General features: G+C 40.7%; 3 protein-coding genes across 5 annotated transcripts; all 3 read left to right on the forward strand.

Moving 5' to 3' along the window:
• The first annotated feature begins 1581 nt into the window (after positions 1-1581).
• On the forward strand, positions 1582-4721 carry ptgdsa (prostaglandin D2 synthase a). Of its 2 annotated transcripts, XM_085793741.1 has the most exons (7): positions 1582-1747; positions 3040-3179; positions 3278-3354; positions 3905-4015; positions 4118-4219; positions 4316-4373; positions 4450-4721. In XM_085793741.1, exons 1-6 carry the CDS (start codon positions 1655-1657, stop codon positions 4336-4338), a joined length of 546 nt encoding a protein of 181 aa, XP_085649867.1. In that variant the 5' UTR covers positions 1582-1654; the 3' UTR covers positions 4339-4373; positions 4450-4721. The 2 variants fall into 2 exon arrangements, with proteins under 2 accessions (XP_085649867.1, XP_085649866.1); XM_085793740.1 differs by having other exon boundaries at positions 4316-4721.
• Positions 4722-5564: 843 nt separating this feature from the next.
• LOC146977475 (protein AMBP-like) lies at positions 5565-7697 on the forward strand. 2 transcript variants are annotated; one of them, XM_085793738.1, is made up of 7 exons: positions 5565-5836; positions 6237-6382; positions 6500-6576; positions 6743-6862; positions 6960-7061; positions 7325-7374; positions 7496-7697. In XM_085793738.1, exons 1-7 carry the CDS (start codon positions 5714-5716, stop codon positions 7538-7540), a joined length of 663 nt encoding a protein of 220 aa, XP_085649864.1. In that variant the 5' UTR covers positions 5565-5713; the 3' UTR covers positions 7541-7697. The 2 variants fall into 2 exon arrangements, with proteins under 2 accessions (XP_085649864.1, XP_085649865.1); XM_085793739.1 differs by having other exon boundaries at positions 5567-5836; positions 7478-7697.
• A 1320-nt stretch (positions 7698-9017) lies between these two features.
• On the forward strand, positions 9018-12778 carry ambp (alpha-1-microglobulin/bikunin precursor). Its single transcript, XM_085793737.1, has 10 exons — positions 9018-9187; positions 9891-10033; positions 10301-10374; positions 10479-10595; positions 10819-10920; positions 11062-11120; positions 11230-11320; positions 11423-11590; positions 12224-12397; positions 12596-12778. The coding sequence occupies exons 1-10, from the start codon at positions 9071-9073 to the stop codon at positions 12619-12621; spliced, it is 1071 nt and encodes a 356-aa protein (XP_085649863.1). The 5' UTR covers positions 9018-9070; the 3' UTR covers positions 12622-12778.
• Positions 12779-20361: the final 7583 nt, after the last annotated feature.

The raw sequence follows: 20361 nt of genomic DNA on the forward strand, positions 1-20361 counted from the left end.
CTTTCTTTTTTCTTTAATGGCACTTTTTGTTTGTCTTTTTCTCCCGGTCGTGGTCCTCAGGAACATCAAACTGTGCTAGAGAAGGAAACAAGTTTGTGCGTGTCTGCCTATGTGTGTGTGCAAGTGTGTGTGTGAAAGTTTTTTTTGTTAAAATTATTATTTTATTGTCTCATTGCACAGGCGGCGGCTCTTAGCTTGTGCAGAGTGTGTAGGGGAGGTCTGTGAGGTGTGCTGTGTGTGTGTGAGACACACACACACTGATGTCCTCTTTGTCCACTGAAGGTTAGCTGTATACATCATGCATTTCAAGAAAATGAGATAAAAGCAGCGCTGCAAATGGAAAAATCATTATTAATAAAAAACTATTTAAATTGTTCACTTGGGCTCTGATTGATTGTTGCTCCAAATCTGGTTTTAAGCGGTTCATATTAAGCTTCCTGTAAGATCATTTCTAGGTGAAACTGTATATATGACTGGTCAAAACGTATTTGTGATGTCAAGATGAATTAAGGCTATTCAATTCGTTCTGTTTCACTTTCAGATCTGAGATCATTCATTCACACCTTGGCATTTACAGGAAAGCAAAGTTAAATTTAATCCCACAACGACCTCTGAGAGGCTCGACTGTGAGTTCTTGTATCCTGCAAACACACCTCCTTCCAAACCCACTTTAAACATCGATCGTACGTACTGTATGTTCATTCACTCTCCTCACTGTTGGCCTATTTTTAACATTTGCACAGCCCACAACATCCATCACAGGTCACGGTCCCAATTTGAGCAATCTCCCCAGCAACACTCAGAAATACAAAAACAATTAATCTCTTATTATTGTTGAGCTTTAATGGTTAACTTGTGTTTTGAGTAATATTTTTTTGTTGTTGTTTCTTGGAAAGAAATCACTTTCTGTATGAGAACATGATTCTCACCAATGCAGTAATATTGAAATTCCAACCCCCCCAAAAAGTTTCAAAATGAACTTACTGTGAAAATGAGTCAGAGGTATCTCATGTTGAGACATGATTATAATCATAAACAGCGTTTTGTTCTTTAGCCAAGACTGAAACTGAAAGCTGCTGTGTCTCATACATGTCTGTATCTGTTAGCACAGGTGGAAAAAAACTATTTTAGTACACACCTGAGGGACTTGTACTTTTTTCTATGACCTTGTTGCCTTTATACTTCACATTTTCATAGTAAATGATGTGAATAATTCATCAGCCATTATCTGGTACGGTCTTTAAAAGCATTAGGAGTCATATCAGATGTCTGAAGCTTCTTCTTTCTGTGTATACGTGTCATTGTGGGATGAGTTCTTGTGAAACCGGTGTCAGCACCATATGAGCACCATATGAGCCTCAGCTGATGCTAATAAACCACATGCATGATATATTTCCTCTACCTATGGGAAGTGAAGTCTAAGTTTGGCTTGTTTTGGAGCAACACATCTTCAACACTTGGCCACTGTTCCCTGATGCTCGGCCATGATTGGCCGACAGGCAGGTGGGTGGATCGGGGAGAAAAACAAACATTGCCACAGGCTTTGCCACTCTGTACCTGTAGAATCTGTTGACTACCCACAGTTCACTTCAGGCTCCGACCAGACAACCTCTCTCAACTTTTCAGTCCGTCTTCCTTTTCTCCATCCGCAGCCATGAGGACGGTGGTCTCTGTTGTCATGGTGATGTTGTGCGCGGTGATGGCGCAGGCGGACGTGAAGCCGCAGAGGGATTTCAACCTGCAGAGGGTAAGATGGACACACACACACACACACTCTTTATGATGTTTGCTTTTAAACATTATTGTATGTTATGTCCTTGAAGGGGCTCGGGTATCATTGTTTGTTGTTTAGGTTTATCCCATATGTGAGGGAACACTGTGTACTGGTGTGTGTGTGTGTGTGTGTGTGTGTGTGTGTGTGTGTGTGTGTGTGTGTGTGTGTGTGTGTGTGTGTGTGTGTGTGTGTGTGTGTGTGTGTGTGTGTGTGTGTAGTCACAGTTTGAGAACAGCTTCTCAGTCGGTGACCCAAAACAAACAAGTATGGCTTTAAGTCCTGCCTCAGCGCTGACAGTCAAGTCACAAACTGTTATGATTAATAAATTTGTGAGTCCTTGTTTTTCTGCTTTGGTCACACAGCAGAGGTTGAGAGAGGTCAGTCGGACATTTCCCATGGCGGATGTGCCATGAGAAATGTCTTGATAAGGAACATCCTCACTTGCTTCCTGTGGGTGATTTGATAGGCGACTGGATTCATCCCAGAGACTTTTTCATAAATTCTTATGATGAGGTTTTGGTCCAGATTTAACAACCATCCAATCAGGTGTGAGGACGAGACCTAACCTGAAATTCTGGCTATGAGCTGTTAGGACATGCAGCAGCCAACAAGAAGTGCCCATGAAAAGTGTTCATGAAATTCAGGGATGTCCGACCAACATCTCCAGTCCCTCTTGTCTGTGTTTCATGGGATCTATGTATAGATATGAGGAAATTCTGTGGTTTACAGCCTGTATTTGCAACATGGTACCAGCACAGCTCTGTTATTTTCCCACTGGAGCTCTAAAAATGCATGAAACAGCTGTTCCATTAAGTACGACATTTTTACCATCAACCAATCTCACTTAAAAAAAAGTACAAACAATAATGAATTGATCCTTACTTATGTGTCTGAGTCATAGATTTTTAGTTTTCATTCAGAAACTGAACACCAATGCAGTGAGTAACATTTTCCTTCATTATGACGAACATGGGAGGAGAAGTTTATTTCAAATAGATCCGACATACATGGTCATGCTTCCTTAAATATTCAGCAGAACAACAAATCCACAGCTGGAAATAGTCCCTGCACATTAATCACTGTTCCAGAGAAACCTTAGCTGTTTTTGGAAGTGAAACTGTATATTTTTGAAAGATTTAGGTTTTCAATAGTCAGTGGGTTTGAGTGGTGTAACCAGTGGCTGATAGCTGCTGGTAAGAGTCAAATATGGGGTGAAACACTGAAAGACTTTCAATCTGTAAATGTGTGTTTGTGTGTGTGTTTAGTTTGCAGGGCGGTGGTACCGTGTGGGCCTGGCCTATGAATCTCCGAGCTTCGTCCCCTACAGAGACAAAGTGAAGGCCTCCATGGGCATCATCACCCCACTGACTAACGGCAATGTCAACCTGACAATGTTCGACGCCACGTGAGTGTGTGTGACTGTGTGTGTGTGAGCACAGTCCAGGCAGAATAGTCCATTTGTACACACACACTACAACTATATGTTTCCTCTGTGTGCCTCAGACCTCTGGGCTGTCTGAGCAAACTGTACCAGTATGAGAAGACCAACGTCCCGGGACAGTTCACCTACTTCAGCTCACGTAAGTCCCACCTCTGACCTGACTCAGCAGATTTCCCAAGAGGTGAATTTTTTTTTCCTGATTTCACCCACAGAAACGGTGAGGATGAGAGACAGACAGACCCATATTCAGTATGTTTTGTGACTCCACTCACAGTGTTTACATTGTAAATATTTGACTGGCAGCGGCTGAAATTCTGAATGACTCTGTGGTCAATTCGAGGAAACAGCCAGAGATGTGAATCGTGTCATAATGCCTGATGAAGTCATGTGACTGAAAGTAATGATACATTTTGTTACATGCTGTGTGTGGGGTGTAAAAGCAGAGGTAAAGCTAAAACAAAGTTAGTTTTCTCTGAGTTGTCTCTCTTTTTACACAAAATTCATACAAACATGTTATTTTCCTATAAATGTATTTAATATGTTTCTCTTTATGTTTTTTTTCTGTTACTTCATTTTGTGCAGCATTTTTTGCAAATTATAAATATTTAGGTATTGCAAATTTGGGGATTTTTTCATTTTCATTCACAGACGGTATTTCCTCAGTATGTCTGTGTTGTTTTTTCTATCAGGCCACAACATGGTGAAGGACATCACAGTGGTGGAGACAAACTACACTGACTACGCTCTGGTTCTCAAACACAAGGTGTTTCACAGAGAGTACACACAGGTGGCACTTTATGGTGAGATACAGACACACACACATACACCTATATGTACGCAGACTTGTATTTTAGCTGCACACACACTCATATCAGTCCTGTTCATGTGCCTCTTATTTGCAGGTCGCTCTCAAAGAGTCAGGAATGAGGTCATTCAGAAGTTTAAGGCCTTCGCCTTGTCCCGGGGCTTCTCCAGAGAGTCTATTCTGACTCCGCCTCCAGCAGGTAAACTGGGACACAAATACACTATTATGTAGTAGAGATAATATAATGAACAAGACGTTTCCTAATTTTAATTTACATATTTCTCCTGTCCAACAGAGAACTGCCCTTCATCTGGATAATAGGTGGGTCAATTTCTACAGGAATGAAAACCAAGGCAGATTTATTAGTGACAGATTCAGGGGTGTGTGACTCATCTGTAGTTTGAATGTGTGTCTGTTTTGTCCTTGTAGGTTCCCAGATGGATGTCAGTGTGTTCTGATGTGCTGCTCTAGCTCTGTGTGTTTCCCCGCATTTACTGCAAAGGACTTTCTCTCTGCAAAACATATATTTCTATTCAAGCTACATAAATATGAAAAATACCAAATACTGTTATGAGGTAAATTTTGAATGAGAAACCATCCACTTTTATGTAACTTTTCACTTCATTTTCATTGTCCTGCTGTGTTAACATGGTTAGATAAATAAAATTTACATATAAATAAAATCAGCCTTGCCATGATTACACTGCTTTTCCTTTGTGTTTTACTCACTCACCACATATTTATCAAACAAAAGATGTTTCATAGTTGCAGCTGTTTTGTTTTGTTTTTTATTTATCTATTTATTTCTTTTTGCCTTTTTGGACTATTTTTTTTAAATAAAATATTTTATATTTTCAGGCAGATTTTTTTAAATTTTTTATATTGAGTGAATTTAGATAGTTATACTTCATCCACCATTAGCTGACTTTATATTTATTATTGGAGATTATTTGACTTTTTCAGAGTCTAAATGTGAATCACATTTTGGTGAAATGTAATCACGGGTAGCTACATTTAATCAAGTAGGCTATTGTACATTTTCAAAAGGTAAATATTAACACATCAATTATTATAGTCCAATAACATGATAGTCACAACTCTGAAAATGGCATCATGACTACTTAGAGGTTACTAGGAAAAAAAAGAATAAATTATTATTATCATCATGTCGTTCTTGTTATTATGTAAGTGAGAGTGAGACCTGTTCACTAATGAACACCAGGTGGCAGAGTTCACCACACATCTGTGTGTTTCTGCAGTTGAAGAGTTCAGAACAGTGTTTGCACACACACACATGCACACACACAGTACTAGGTAGCCGACTGTGTAACCAAATATCATACAACCTGTGAGACAACAACAATACTCTGTAAATCTGTTTTTGACAGATTTTCTCCCTTGTCTCACTGATTGAGAGCAAACCTTTCTAGAAGAACTGACTCAGCTGATGAGGCCGTTCAGCCTTTTGCCTGCTGACTATCAGCTGCTGAATTCTGTATTGATCGTTTGTTTGCTTTAGCCACAGATTCTGAAGTCCAGCGGCTCACTGTTGATCATTTGAACCAACAAACACACAACCCCTGCACATGCTGTTGTGCCGCACACACACACAAGCAGATGAAAAAACAAACGTGTTTTAAGTGAACGGAACTTTGTTGTTGTGCAAATTTGACCCGGAAGCAGCAGACAGAGCATGATGCAGCGAGCAGTGAGTCTGGTTTCTCTGCTGGTCCTGGGCTCGGCCTGGACCCTCCACGGGGTCCACGTGCTCCCAGAAACTCTCAAACTCACGCAGGAGAACTTTGATCTGGACCGGGTGAGTGGCTCACATTATTTCATCCATTTGTGAGACAAAAAACACTCTTTTTTGGTCTTCCTTCCTTCCTTCCTTGTTGACTTACTGTAAATTGTAACTTATTTTATTTAAACTAACTGTTATTTCTTTCCTAACCACTTTTTGCCACTTTTCTCTCTTCATATTTCAAAATTTGAACTAAAAATTATATTATGCATTATTTAACAAGTCAAAACATTCTTCTGTTTGGGCCCCTTTAATCTTCTTCAAACATATTTCCTCTCAAATTTCATTATTTTGTTGTAATAAATTGGATTAGACTTCTAGACAATAGCACTGTTCTTAACAGACTGGCCTATCATATGCTGATGCATTCTTCTTATTTCTAACATGCTGTAATAATCTGAATGCATCTTTGCAGTTCATGGGACGGTGGTATGAAATCGCCGTGGTTTCTAACTGTCCTCACTACATGAAGCGTAAGAGTGGTAACCCCGTCATTAGTTCACTGGACCTGCAACATGTTGCTGCTCAGACCAACTTCACCATGACGTCCACCCGTTACAGGTCAGACTCGCACCCATGTCAGCACACACACACCTTCTGACATGTTAAAACCACTGTAACTTGTGCCATACATGTGTGTATCTGTGTGTGTGTGTGTCTGTGTGTGTGTGGATGTAGAAATGACTCCTGTGAGCAGAAGTCCACAGATCACGCTTTGACCTTCACTCCAGGACGATTCTTCCATCATCTTGCCAGTATGTTACTCTGATTGTATATTCTGTTCATACACTTAACACCTCACTAACAAGGTTTTAGTAATGTTCAAGTATTTCTTATTTTCCTCTCAGCCTTTATATCTACCACTGATGTGTAATTACAGATTTGTCATGCAACACATGGCCAACACTTTCCTTTCTGCAGGGTTTGGAGCAGACGTTGATTCCTATGTGGTTCAGACCAACTACGATGAGTATGCTATGATGCTTCTCCTGGGCGTAGAGAAACCAGCGGGAACAGAATCGACCACAGCCAAGCTTTACAGTGGGTGACACTCCTCGAATCTATGATGATGAAGTAATAATTGATAAGAGATGAAATGTTGTATTTTCTGTGTGATTATAAATTCTGTCCTCTTCAGGTCGAACAGTGGATGTGACTCCTGCGGTGCTGGACAAATACAAAAACCTGGTGACTCAGCTTGGACTGAGTGAAGGTGAAATCATCATGAATCAGAACAAAGGTACAATCAATGTTATTCTCTCTTGCTCTTATTTAGTTTTTTCCCAGCAGGCTGTTTTTTTTTCCCAACCCACATATTCGAACTTGTCATAGCAGGAAAAGCATAGATGAAGCAATTATATAACAAAAGCTGCATTCAGTTGTGGTGTGAGGGTGAGATTGCATTAAAGAATGTATTTAGTTTGAAACAGGGATTGTTTCTCAGAAATGTTCATCATGAAAAACACAACTCCTCCCCCCCTTTCCATCTCACCATCCTCCCAGGCGAGTGTGTTCCAGGAGTTCCAGAGAAAGAGCCCACTGATCAGCCTCAGGTACATACCTGAAATGACTATTGCATACTGAAGCCACAGATCTGTGTCTGTAACAAGAATGAGCATTCACCAGCTGTCTGCGTCTTGTATTTCTATGATTCAGATTGCTGTTCCTATGTAGCTGAGGAGAAATGTGGACCCAGCTGTGGACTCTGGAAACATCTGACCCCATGAGAGTACAAATGGCCCTTTATTAGAAGACCAACGTTACATAAATTCTAATATACATTTACTTTTATTTGAAATATATTTTTGCTTAATACTGACTCAGACTCCAACAGATCATATATGGTAGTGGTGCACATCTGTAAACTTATACAAGGTGTGGACACGATTATTAGATGTACACACAGATGCAAAATGTAAACAAAAACATATGATACATATATATTTTTTCTCCTGTTTTACCATATATATAATGATAAAATGCGAAATGTTTGGAAAATGTTAACTTACTGTGACACTGTACAAGGTGAGCGATCATTAAACAGTCGTGTTGTCATACATTCATTGGAGAAAATAATTGTTTACTCAGTGTTGATTGTGTGTAATGTGTTTTTTTTTCATATTCATGAAATGCTTCGTAAGTCCAAATGAATCTGTATTGAAGTGATTGTTTGAGTGCATTTGACCTTTCAGTTCCAGAGTAGGCTATTGTAAAACACGTATACTGCAATATTTGAAAATAGTACTGAGACATGTTTCACATTTTCCGATCATGGAATGTCATTTAATTTTGTAATTTATAAATTCATTTAAAAAAAAAATAGAAAAGGTATGCAAGGTACAATCAGATGTCCTTTCATAATTTTTGCTTTTTAGGAACCAGTTTGTCTGCTGGATGATGTGTTGATATTTTCTGACCTTGTGTCAGTGACTGTTTAGTGATTACTGATTATCTCTAAACGTAAGTCATAATACTAAAATAAATGATAGTATTTATCATTTTTGGTCCACTAGTTAGAAAGTTAACAATGTTATACTAAATACAAACTGACTAGCAGAAGCTCTAAAATAAGCTGTGTCTCCTACCTTCAGAACTTGCTCAGTGGTCATTACATTTAGATTTTCTTAAGTATCAAAGACTTTCAGTAAGAGTGTTTACATCTGTGGGTGTATTACAAACAGGAATCACAGACATAAAACAGCATGTTCAATAAAACAGGGCTCAAATTGTAACCCACGCTTTACCCATTTCACCTCTTGTTTACATTTCCTAAAGCATTATGGGGGCTGGAGTTCCTAAGAGTAGAACTGGGTTGAGATGGGGACCTGCTGTGGAGATAAAACTCTGACAGGATATTTTCTTATCAAAGGTCCCATCTTGCAGAAGACATTTGCAATGTAAACTTCAGTTCACACAGGATGAAAATATCAAGGCCAGCCATTTGTTACTCATTTGTATGTCAGATTGAGCCAGGTATTGATTTATTGATGTTTCCGAACCTCTGAAGTCCAATGTGTCAGTGGTCAGCTGCCCAGACAAGCCAGAGCACAGAGAGAGAGACACAGACAAGCAGAACTTTGCTCTTTTACTTGTTTGTTTTTTCCTCTGTGGGAGTGTGTACATGCAGGGGCGGCAGGTCAATGTCCTGCTCCACCTTTGAAGAGCTGAGTGGGGTGAAACCCTCTCCCGGGGGTTCAGTGTCTCAGACTCAGGTCCCCTCAGAGACGCGTGAGCAGACAGGTTGATAGGATGCAGAAAGTGATTCTGGTTCCACTGCTGGTCCTGGGATGGACCTGGACCATCGAGGGGCTCCCTGTGCTCCCAGAACCTCTCTACCCCACACAGGAGAACTTTGAGCTGGACCGGGTGAGTCATGCAGTCCTGCACTCATACACTTTGTTTTCATGTGTAGTAATCTGACACTTATGTCGTTAGACTGACAGTTGTGCAGGAATAAGATACAACTGGTGTTTGTTTGGAATAAGTCAGAACAAATCAGTTTCAGTCATAGTGTAAGTAAAAGTCAAAAATAAGTAAAGTAAGTAGCCTAAGCAATTCATAATACACTAAGTTAATTAATACATGTAAGATTTTGTCTTGTGTGTCACTATTACATTTTTCCCCTATATCTAATGTAAATTGAACAGTGCTGTTAGCAGTGCAGTAAACGAAAGGAAATAAAAGAAAAAGGGAAAAAAAATATTGCAAAAATATTTCAGCATCTCTAGATTTTTTTAATATATTTTTTTTATTAATGTTATTTATGCTCATAATTCACAATTATTCAATTTCAACTGAATATGCTTTGTTCTCAGCCGTGCAAAACATTTCTTAACATTTCACAATATTGTGTGTGTGTGTGTGTGTGTGTGTGTGTGTGTGTGTGTGTGTGTGTGTGTGTGTGTGTGTGTGTGTGTGTGTGTGTGTGTGTGTGTGAGAGAGAGAGAGAGAGAGAGAGAGAGAGAGAGAGAGAGAGAGAGAGTGTGTTATACTGAACAAGCAACACATATTTGAGTAGGTCTTATGTGAGTCATGTTAGGTGACTGGACACCACTGGTTTCTCTTCCAGTTTTTGGGAACTTGGTATGATGTTGCCTTGGCGAGTACATGTCCCTATATGCAGCGTCACAAAGGCGAGATGGCCATTGGTAAACTGGTTCTGGAGAAAAGCACCAGCGAAGATAAACTGACAGCGACCAAAACTGGACTCAGGTTTGTAAGAAGTCGGAGTACGATGAAGACACAGAGTTTTTTCAAGGCTGTAGACATAAAAAACATCCATGCAATTATTGCTAAATAGAATTTTGTGTGCACAGACCGATCTAAAATACTATCAGTAGATTACATCACAACCTCTCATCAATCAAACAATCTGTAAAATACAAGTTGAGCATGATCACATCTCATATTTTACACTGATTTAGTTGAGCTTTAGCCTGATACATTATACAAAACCTAAAAGTGTGTGTGTGTGTGCAGACGTGGAACCTGTAAGGAGTACTCTGGGGAATATGAAATGACTGACATCCCAGGACGGTTCCTCTACCTTTCGAGTACGTATCCCTCTGTGTGCTGGTACTGATGATGCAGCTCGTCTTCCTGCTGCTGCTGCTGCTGCTGCGACTCCTTCACTGTCCCTGTGCTCTCCTTCCCACAGAGTACGGGTCAGAAGTGGACTCCTACGTGGTTCACACAAACTACGACGAGTATGCAATAATGATAATGAGCAAACAGAAGTCATCAGGGGAGAAGAGCACCTCAATGAAGCTTTACAGTGAGTAGACACTTTGCATAGATTTTTTTTCTGTTGTTTTATTCTGAAGAACAATATTGACTGATGATCTGCTGAATAAAATACAAAACAAAATCCAACCAGCATTTTTCAGTTGTCATTATAACTTTTTAACTGCCCTGATTTATTGTAAGAGGGACAATATGAAAATAAATAAGAAACTTTATTTCTGACTGATGATATTTTAAAACAATGTCCTCCTCAGGTCGCACTATGTCTGTGAGAGCCTCTCTGCTGGAGGACTTCAAAACACTGGTCGCACAAGAAGGAATGGGCAATGACACTATTTTCATCAAGCAGGATAAAGGTACAATACGCATACACCAGTACGCCCCTCTCTGTATAAAACATTAAGGTGATGTTTGAAAGAGGTGAAACACTGGATGACTCATTAAGACGACTGAGGAAGTCAAAAGAGTCACACTGTTTTCTCTGGATTTCTGTGCAGGTGAGTGTGTTCCCGGAGAGGAGGTGGAGCAACCACCAGCAGCTCAGCCTGAGCCTCAGGTACTGAAAATGCTTAACTCATCTTAAATAAAATAGTTTTAAAATTTGAAATGACAATATCAAGGAGAACGTGTGGCTTCATATCTCTGACTGAGTCTGTGCGATGCAGCGGGTGAGGAGAGACGTGGTGCCTGCCCTGATGGATGCAGAGGAAGCGGGATCTGGGATGCTAAATTTCCCTACTGAATTCAATGATACCGGTAGGAAGACCCACTAACGACACATGTATGTGTTTCATATTCATGGGTTGATTCTGATGTTGTAAATGAAACTTTGTTTTATACCCCACCTCCCCTCTGCAGAGGCCTGTGAAGCAGCTCCAGACTCCGGACCATGCTTCGGGTTGCACCAGCGTTACTACTACAACGCCTCCTCAATGAGCTGTCAGCAGTTTAAGTACGGAGGCTGCATGGGCAACCAGAACAACTATGAGACTGAGAGAGACTGTCTGCAGAAATGTCGCACAGAGGGTGAGGACTGAAACACAAAATACAATTCCTAGGATAATTGGGAAATTGGTCGAACATCAATATGACATGTTTGGTTTAGTTTAGTTTAGTTTAGTTTAGTTTAGTTTAGTTTAGTTTAGTTTAGTTTAGTTTAGTTTAGTTGTTTCATTCATTGAAACAAAGAAAATAAAACCGTTCAATACAAAATAATAATATTAATATTAATAATAACTCCTAAATGAAAGGGGGCAGAAAGAAGGGAACTAATGTTCTTTACCCCTTTTTCCAAGAAATCGTTTCACAAATTAGATAACATGTATCAAAGCAAAAACGAAAAAGAAGAGAACAGAATAGCATAGCATAAATGAAAATAATGGCTACGGCCTGCAACATTTTTTATATTATCTGTGAACTTCTATTTTTGCAACTATATACATACCCTAGCCACATTTATATGCAGACATACATTACCCATCTATATATACATACATCAAAAAACACTGCATGTCATGATACTCATGTGTGGGGTGGAAGAAAAATATGTGTTTATTAAACATGCAAAACATCAGCGCTGCTCTGTCTGTGTCTGTGTCTGTGTCTGTGTCTGTGTCTGTGTCTCTGTCTGTGTCTGTGTCTCTGTCTGTGTCTCTCCAGCTGTGTGCCGTCTCCCAATGGCGGCCGAGCCCTGCACAGGTCAGCCCTCTATCTGGGCCTTCGACTCCACCATCGGCCGGTGCGTCCCCTACAAACAGGGCTTCTGCCAGACCAACTCCAACAAGTTCTACACCAAGGCTGAGTGTGAGGAGTACTGCGGCGTGGTTAAAGATGGTGAGACGACAGAGAACAGCAGCACAAGCAGAACGCAAACACAGACACGTCTCGACAGCCCGGCCCATGAAAAAAACCCACAGCATCGGTTTGAGCAAGAGAGACCAACACACTGACATAACTCCTGACACCACAGAGAAAACTTGGTTAAACTGCCTCCACCCACAAATGATTTACTTTCCCTTTGCTCTTTCACAGACGGAGATCTCCTGCACGCAAACTGAGTGACACTGGGCTGCTCGTCTAAACTCATTTTACACCAGTGCAGCATGAACCAACATGACAGAAGGAGCACAATAAAAAAAAAAAAAACATGATTTCATCTCAGAACATGAGATGTTACATCACAACAGTTCAGCAATAAAACAAGTCATAACTCTGGCCTGTGTTTTTTATTATTCATTGCTGGTTTGTTAATGTGCTACTGCTGACGTGGTTGTTCAGGAAATCGTAATTCTATTGATAGGCTCAGAGGATTAAAAAAAGAAGAAGTCATGTTCACATTAAAAAATACCAGCTATACACTGTCCCTATGATCTTGTTATAGACTGACACTCAATCTTTATTAAAGTGAATCACTGAGGGCTGTCTGAATGTAAAAGAAAACCGATAAGAGTTGACCCGCCTCTCCGGCTCAAGCTGGTGAGCTACCAGTTGGATTTTCCAGCAGGGCTAACCTGTTTGGATCAGTCAAATTGTCTTTATTGGAAAAGAACACCTGCATGTTTAAGCAACATATAAGGGTTTATTACCCTTATATTTCATATGGGTTCATGGGTTACACTAATGTTTTGTTTGCCAGAAAATGCGGTCACGTAAAGCAGTTGAAATGTGTTTATACATTCAAACATAGAAAGAATATGACAGGACTATTTGTGGATCAAAGAAGAGGGAAGAGCACGCACACTCAAAAGAAGAAAAAAAAAGTCTGGAGGTGCTTGGCTAACAAACAATTTAAAAAGAACAAAAAGCCAGCAACACTCGGTGTCCTTCTAATATCTTTAATGCCTCACTGGTACAGGCAACTCACACAAACCGAAGACTGACCGTCGAAACTGGTTTGTGTGAGTTGCCTGTAACAGTGAGGCATTAAAGATATTAGAAGGACACCAAGTGTTGCTTTTTGTTCTTTTTAGGACTATTTGTGGAGCCAGATCTCGTGGCCAAGTTTATACAGAATGAATACAGACCTAAACTGTAACTGTACTCAGTTGTGTTTGTTGCTGAAGATGCTACATTGCACTGGTTTTACAATTGTCCTAAAGTAAAGGTCTAAAAGCAATGTGTATTGTGTTAATTAAGGTGTTTGCATGGCAAAGGAACATTTTTTCTTATGGTGGCCCTGAGAGCTCGACACAGGGCAACAAAAGAAAACACCATGCAAAGACAAAAATGCAAACAAATCTGGGTGGGAAACCCTCACAATGTAACATATGTTTTTTTTGAGGACACAAAAAAGTGTTGGACCCAGAAGTTACAGTGCATTTATGCATTTGCAGGTTAATCTTTTTTGTGTTTGTCTCTTCGTGTGTGTTTTTTATGTTGCTGTGCACTGAGCTCTTAGGGCCACAGCTGTATAGTTTCCCATTTAAAAACTTTTTTTTAGAAGAAACTCAGCTGAAATACAACTTTTCATTTACATATATTCAGTCAGTGTGCAGTTATTATTTTTCCACATTGTGAACAGTTCCCTGCTTTCTCTGTATTCTATTGATTTCCTATGTGTAGGCATAACCAGTTGGGGGCGATATTTCTCCATATAAGGGGATTTCATGTCACGTATTTGACACAATTTCACACATATTTCTACAGTAAAGACACAAACAGTACACAACAGAAGGTCCCTCATTCCTGTGTCATTACGGCTTCACCATCTATTGTAACTGTCTCCTCGCTGTTTGTTTTTCTACAGCAAATGAGTCATTCAGTGCTGAAAAATCACCACATAACCTCCACACTTTTTTCTCTCTCTCTCTCTCACACACACACACACACACACACACACACTCTTACTCTCTCTCTCCTGCGAAGGAGCCAGGCTTCCTGCTCTTAGTTCCCAGAGTTCCCGGCTGCTGGCAGTAGAATGCTGGGAATATCCGGAGAGGAAAGGGAAGTGACATCACAGCGGTGACCTTCCGTACCAGGCCATATCACCTGGTGCTGCAGGGAGGAGAGCTACCAAACAAGTGCAAACACACACACACACACACACACACACACACACACTCATACACACTCATACACATACACACTCATGCATACACGGATAATCGGAGACATCAGAGGTGTTTTTAGCACTCACATTCACTTTGAGCAGCTTATTGACATAGTGGGACCCCTCCGTTTGCCCTCAGGAGAAAAAAGAGAGTGAGAGAGGAGGAAAAAAAGTTTTAGCAAAGGTTCCCACGAAGAGAGAGAGGAAGCGATAACTTCAATTGGTCATGCACAAAACTTTCCAGTACCTTTGCATAGAGAGGCTGAGTTAACCGCACATTTGACAGGAAAATTCCCACCACACTTCAGTGGGTTCATCACCTCGACTTGACAACAAACATTGTCTCTCTGAGTAGATGTTTGCCAGCATGTGTGTTTTTCTTGCTGACTGATCATCTGTGTTGGTCAGTATTACTCATTTTCATTGCACTAAATGCAGTGAGATCGATGACAGCGTATGGTGCATTGAAAGCATTTTTTTTTTTTTTTTTTCCTTCTGTGTAACTTGACTAACAAGTTTAAAGGAAAGGGGAAGAGGGAACAGAAGAGAGGGTTTTATTTTATGATTCAAGACAATTAGCATGAAATGAGGTCCCACTCCTCCCTGTCTCACAACACTCCCTCTACTGTCCGTACAAAGCTGAAGTAAGCAGGATCCAACCGAGGCCGGAGCTTCACCAACTATTTTACAGTAATACTTGCTCGGGGTCAGCTCAGCCCATACATTTGGATTGTTTGAATCAGCAGTAGCAAATATGAGAAGACTGTTGTTTTTATTATAATAGGACACAGGAAAATCAACTCATGACTGTCAGCCACAAGCTAGAAAAACCACATGACAATGTTACCATAAAAAAAACAACATCCAGCAAACAACCCAAAAGACAGAGAGTTACTCTGGCCACAATGTCAAAATCCACACGGCCGACTCTCGTGCCCTGCCGACTGGCCCTGAGCAAGCCGCCTCCTCCAGCTTATACCCAGGCTCCTGACTGGTAGTCTGGCCCAGGTTACCTGCTAGAGGGGTGATATAGAAGGACATTTTATTTTTCTATTATGTAGTGTGCAATAATTAAACCAACACAATAGTAAGTTGCGCTCTTAAATAAAAACTGATTTCCCTTATTAACCTCTTCGATGGATCATTTCAATACTTGTTCATAATGTTATAATTTCTCTTTTAATCATCTCACAACCACTCAGATATATCCCATGATCCCTCAGAGGAGCTGGACCCTCCAGGTGCTGACCACTGGATTAGTAGTTCAAACCTGCTTGATCTTGACCAACAAAACTACTACTAGCCTACTATGAATGCACTGACATACATCTCATACATACAGGATATTTTCATGTAGTACTTTTACCTTTAATACTTTTAGTAAATGATATTGTGTCTGCCCAGAGAGCCTCATGAGTAAACTGACATCTCTTTCACTGAACAAAAAGAAGCAGATGTCAATACACACAGGTTGCACACAGATGGGAGCTGGACGTACACACAATGAACATATGGCCTGTAGTGAGATATTTACTGAGTTTGGAGAGTGTGGTAGAGGTTACATTCTTTAGGAGCAAAGTGCTGGAAAACATATATACAAACCCACATGCTTGTTCAAACACAGACGCACAAAGACACATGTATACAACAAATGATTTACAGAGAGAATATGTGAGTCCGAAGAGCAGGGCGGACAGAAAAATGCACGGAAGCCACAGTGGTGTGATTTACAAAATGAAAGAGAGGAAAGGAAAGAGGCAGAGAGAGGGATGAGAGAGGTAAGCTGAGAAATGCAGAAGTCCCTTCATCAAAATCAGTAAGGGGTGATGAACAGAGATGGGGTGAGGTAGGAGGGAGGAAGGGAGGGAGGGAGGAAGGGTGTAAGGGTGTAAGGGAGAGACAGTGTGTGTGGTGGAGACGTCATTATGCAGGATGACAAAAGAAGACGGGATTCTCTGGTCAGCTGCTGCTGCTACTGCTGCCACTGACTATTGTCCTGCCAACACAGGACCCCCTCCTCACACACACACACACACACACACACACACAAAGACACACATTACTCTCTCTCTCATCTTGTGCTGGACATCACTTTCTTTCCTTCTTCAAGTTCAACTCTGATTACATGGCTGACCAACTGGCAGGCCCCCAACATTTAAAAACCTCACGAGCCCCCTCCCCTTAAACCCCAGCTGTGTCATCTGGGTCTTTTCAGCAAGTCTGAAATCTGGACAAACTGACGTTTGCTGCAAAAACAGAGAAAATCTGCAAAGAACTTCAGGCTTGGAAAGAAGTCTGGGGTATTATACAAAAAATGTTGTTTCGCTGTGTGAAAGTACAAGGTAAACCTAAAATGTAAATGGGACAGCATAATGTTGACAGCTTCTAATTACTCAACACTTATTTCATTATGAAGTTATTAATTGTTTACCTCTGTGATTTATTTGTCATTTTCAGCATCAGTCTATCTCACTAAATTATGCTCCTTCGCTACCAAGCTACATGGACTTCCTTATAGACTTATAAACTTATCGAATCAATAATGAGGAGTACAGAATTTATAGTATTATAGTATTTATTTTCATGGAATCAGTTTCTACACATTTACTGTTGTAATTTTTGTTGTAAAACAACTGTCCATTTACAGTAATGATAGCACTTTTTCAGAGGCAAATAAATAAATAAATACAGGCATGTATGGACTAAACATAGACACTTGGACTATAAGGAGATATTTACTATGAAAAATCCAGACAACAAAACAAACAGAACAAAAACAGTTTTCTTATGTATATGAGGTTGATAAATACGTTATAAAAGAAAGTGAATTTGGCAGCTGTTCATACTCCTGTGGAAAAACTTAATGTTCCTTTATCTTTAACTCATCGTGAGGAAGGCCCCAGCATTTCCACATCCACCGATTAGCAGCTTGGTAACATTAAAAACAGGGCCGGCCCCTGGCATAAACACTCTATGCGGTTGTTTAGGGCCACAGCCGTTAGGTGGGGGGCCACATGATCAGAAAGGTAGCGGGGTTCATCAAGTCATTTAAACATCCTGAGGTCTGCACGTGCACGCTATGAGCTTCATATGTAATGTGAAGTCAATATTCAGCTTCTTTTATCTCACATTTGCTACACTTTTCTATTACTGTATTCATATCCTATTTCAAGCACCAAAACAGTTCATTCTCATGACTGAAGGTGTGTTTTCACAAGGGATTTGAAATTTTTCAAAAAGCAGACCTCAAATTTCCAGCATTTGGCCTAAATTATTTCTTTATACAGTGTTCTAGGACAAATTGGCCTCAGTGTGCTTACAGCGGAGGTTCTAATATTTAGACATAAAACACTTGAGTATTGTTACTGTTGTATAGTATTGTTACATCTGCAAGTATCTTAAAAAGATAAATTTAAGAAAATATGTAAAAGTCGAGAAAATGGCCTCAAACCTCAGAGGGCATAAACACGTCTGTATTCAGTTTTAACCAGTGATTTGGTGTTTGCACTTAGAGTGGGCCACAAACAAAAATCTTGTTTAGGGCCACCAAAATCCTAGGGCCGGCCCTGATTAAAAACCACAAACTATGACACACGACCATTTGATAACTCATTATTTCACTGGATGGTTGATTATCAATAGCTTTCTCACACTATGAATGTGAACTCGTAAAAAGCTGTTATAAAGTTTACAAGTGGTACTTTTATATAACACAAGAATGACTGTAATGAATGGAGAATGCTTGGTTCAAGTATGTGAAAAAAAGCTGTTAGTAATTAGTTGTTTTCCACCTGTGGAGAAGTTTTATTGTTTTTAAAGAAGGATGGAGGATAGGAGAGGAGGAGGCAATAAATCCAGCCACCTAATAGAAGCAGCTATGAATGAAGCCCCTTTCTTCCCTTTGTGTGTGTGGTGTGTATGTATGCGCCTCACGTAGCCGCTAAAGGTGCTGAGCTCTGCATTATCATTTATCTACCTCCCTATGTGTGTGTGTGTGTGTGTGTGTGTGTGTGTTTTCAGTGATGTCAGAGTGTGCAGGGTTTATCAGAATGTGTTTATATGCAGCGAGTGTGTGTGGTCATAAATGTTTTCCTGTGTATGTCTTAAACTTTGCCAATCCAGACCACATGACCCTTGACCAAGTGACCTCAAGAAATATTCAACCCTCCACTGTCTCTCTGCACAGTGTGCGATGCTCCGGCTCATTCTTCTTTAACTGACCTCTCTTTGACTCACACACACATACACACACACACACACACACACAGAGGGTATATATGACCACTCAGTGACACTCGCAGACAGACAGACACAATAGGAGACCCAGCACATTCCTTTCCCCAGGTGGTATAAAAGACACAGCCAGATCAATGGCTTAATGGGCTCCAAACCAATGGCCGACGATCATTAACCCCCGACGAGTGTGAATTCCTCAAACCCTCAGCCAGACTATTGTGTGACCACTTTGTGTTCGTACACAGACTTTAGTGTGAGGAGGCTTTTTTTCCCCTGTTGTGTGGAGCTGGTTAACTGCTGGAGCAGAGGTCTGAGTGAGACGGTGAGCCGAAACATGTGCTCTCTTGACCTCTGTAAACTATGGACATTGATGGACAAAATGGACATCATTAACATGTGCAAAAAAAAAAGGAGGGGAGGGGGGGATAAACAGAAAGGCTTTAACTTTGTCTTGAAGAGAAAAAAAAGTTACGAGGACTCTGAGACTAATGACATTTTATCAATCACAGAGCACTTCCATCTGACTACAGCTGAGGAGTAGCTCTTTTTATAAAACACTGGGAGTAAAGGACAAATCAAACAGAATCGGTATTTGCATTGACATTGCAATCAAACTCCTGCAAGAAAAACTCTATTACAGTAAGAAAGGTTTAAAGAGAAATCTATAGGACTCGGACTCTTCCTTGTGTTTGAGCGATGTTTCCTTCCACCAGATCACCTCTCCTCCTCCTCCTCCCCTAACCGCTCCCCGATTCAGCAGGAGCTCCTCATCCCCCAATGCTCCATCCCTCTTTCTCCTCCAGGCCTCCACTCCTATTCCACTGGGTCCCTGCAGCAGTGTGTATGTATGTGTGAGTGTGTGTGTGTGTGTGAGTGTCTGTGTGTGAGTGTGTTAACAAGAGGTATTATCGTGAGCAGCGTGTCAGACAAAGGCAGCGGGCCTTGACAAAGAAAGTGCTGTCAGAGAGTGCAGTATCACCGACAGTTTTTGTCAGTGTTACACTGAGCAATTTAAACTCCACCGAGCTTGTTAGCCTAGATCCAGCCCTGTGGCCAGCCTGCGCATTGTGCGTCCAGCAACACTGAATCATTGTGTGGGAGGATAATCCATACTGGGTAATTGGTACAGCCTATCATGCAACACATAAGGACAGCAGGGTTTAGGTATGGATGGATGGGTGGGATGATCCGTCAAACGTGAGTGATTAGGATTGTTACCATGCCATTTAGATTTAGGGAAAATTATTATCATGTTATCAGAAACGTGAGCAGCATTTGTCCCAAATATGGCCTCTATCTCTCTCACACACACACACACACACACACACACACACACACACACAGCCCAATTCCCTGAGTCGTCCAGAGGGTCCAGCTGGGCCAGGTCATGACACAGTGGCCCCATAAGACCCATGAGTATGTGTGTCTGTGTGTGTGTCTGTGCGTCTGTGTTGTCTCTATCTATCTATCTATCTATCTATCTATCTATCTATCTATCTATCTATCTATCTAT

Source organism: Trachurus japonicus, chromosome 12 (genome assembly GCF_045865225.1).
Source record: "Trachurus japonicus isolate A0001 chromosome 12, Traja_1.0".
NCBI classification, from domain to species: domain Eukaryota; kingdom Metazoa; phylum Chordata; class Actinopteri; order Carangiformes; family Carangidae; genus Trachurus; species Trachurus japonicus.

Coding starts and splice junctions, on each gene's coding strand:
- ptgdsa (XM_085793740.1), top strand. CDS start 1,655: ATGAGGACGGTGGTCTCTGTTGTCATGGTGATGTTGTGCGCGGTGATG. Junction 1,748..3,039: donor GGGATTTCAACCTGCAGAGG/GTAAGATGGACA, acceptor GTGTGTGTTTAG/TTTGCAGGGCGGTGGTACCG. Junction 3,355..3,904: donor GTTCACCTACTTCAGCTCAC/GTAAGTCCCACC, acceptor TTTTTCTATCAG/GCCACAACATGGTGAAGGAC.
- LOC146977475 (XM_085793738.1), top strand. CDS start 5,714: ATGATGCAGCGAGCAGTGAGTCTGGTTTCTCTGCTGGTCCTGGGCTCG. Junction 6,577..6,742: donor ATTCTTCCATCATCTTGCCA/GTATGTTACTCT, acceptor TCCTTTCTGCAG/GGTTTGGAGCAGACGTTGAT. Junction 7,062..7,324: donor CATCATGAATCAGAACAAAG/GTACAATCAATG, acceptor CCATCCTCCCAG/GCGAGTGTGTTCCAGGAGTT.
- ambp (XM_085793737.1), top strand. CDS start 9,071: ATGCAGAAAGTGATTCTGGTTCCACTGCTGGTCCTGGGATGGACCTGG. Junction 11,321..11,422: donor TACTGAATTCAATGATACCG/GTAGGAAGACCC, acceptor TCCCCTCTGCAG/AGGCCTGTGAAGCAGCTCCA. Junction 12,398..12,595: donor CTGCGGCGTGGTTAAAGATG/GTGAGACGACAG, acceptor GCTCTTTCACAG/ACGGAGATCTCCTGCACGCA.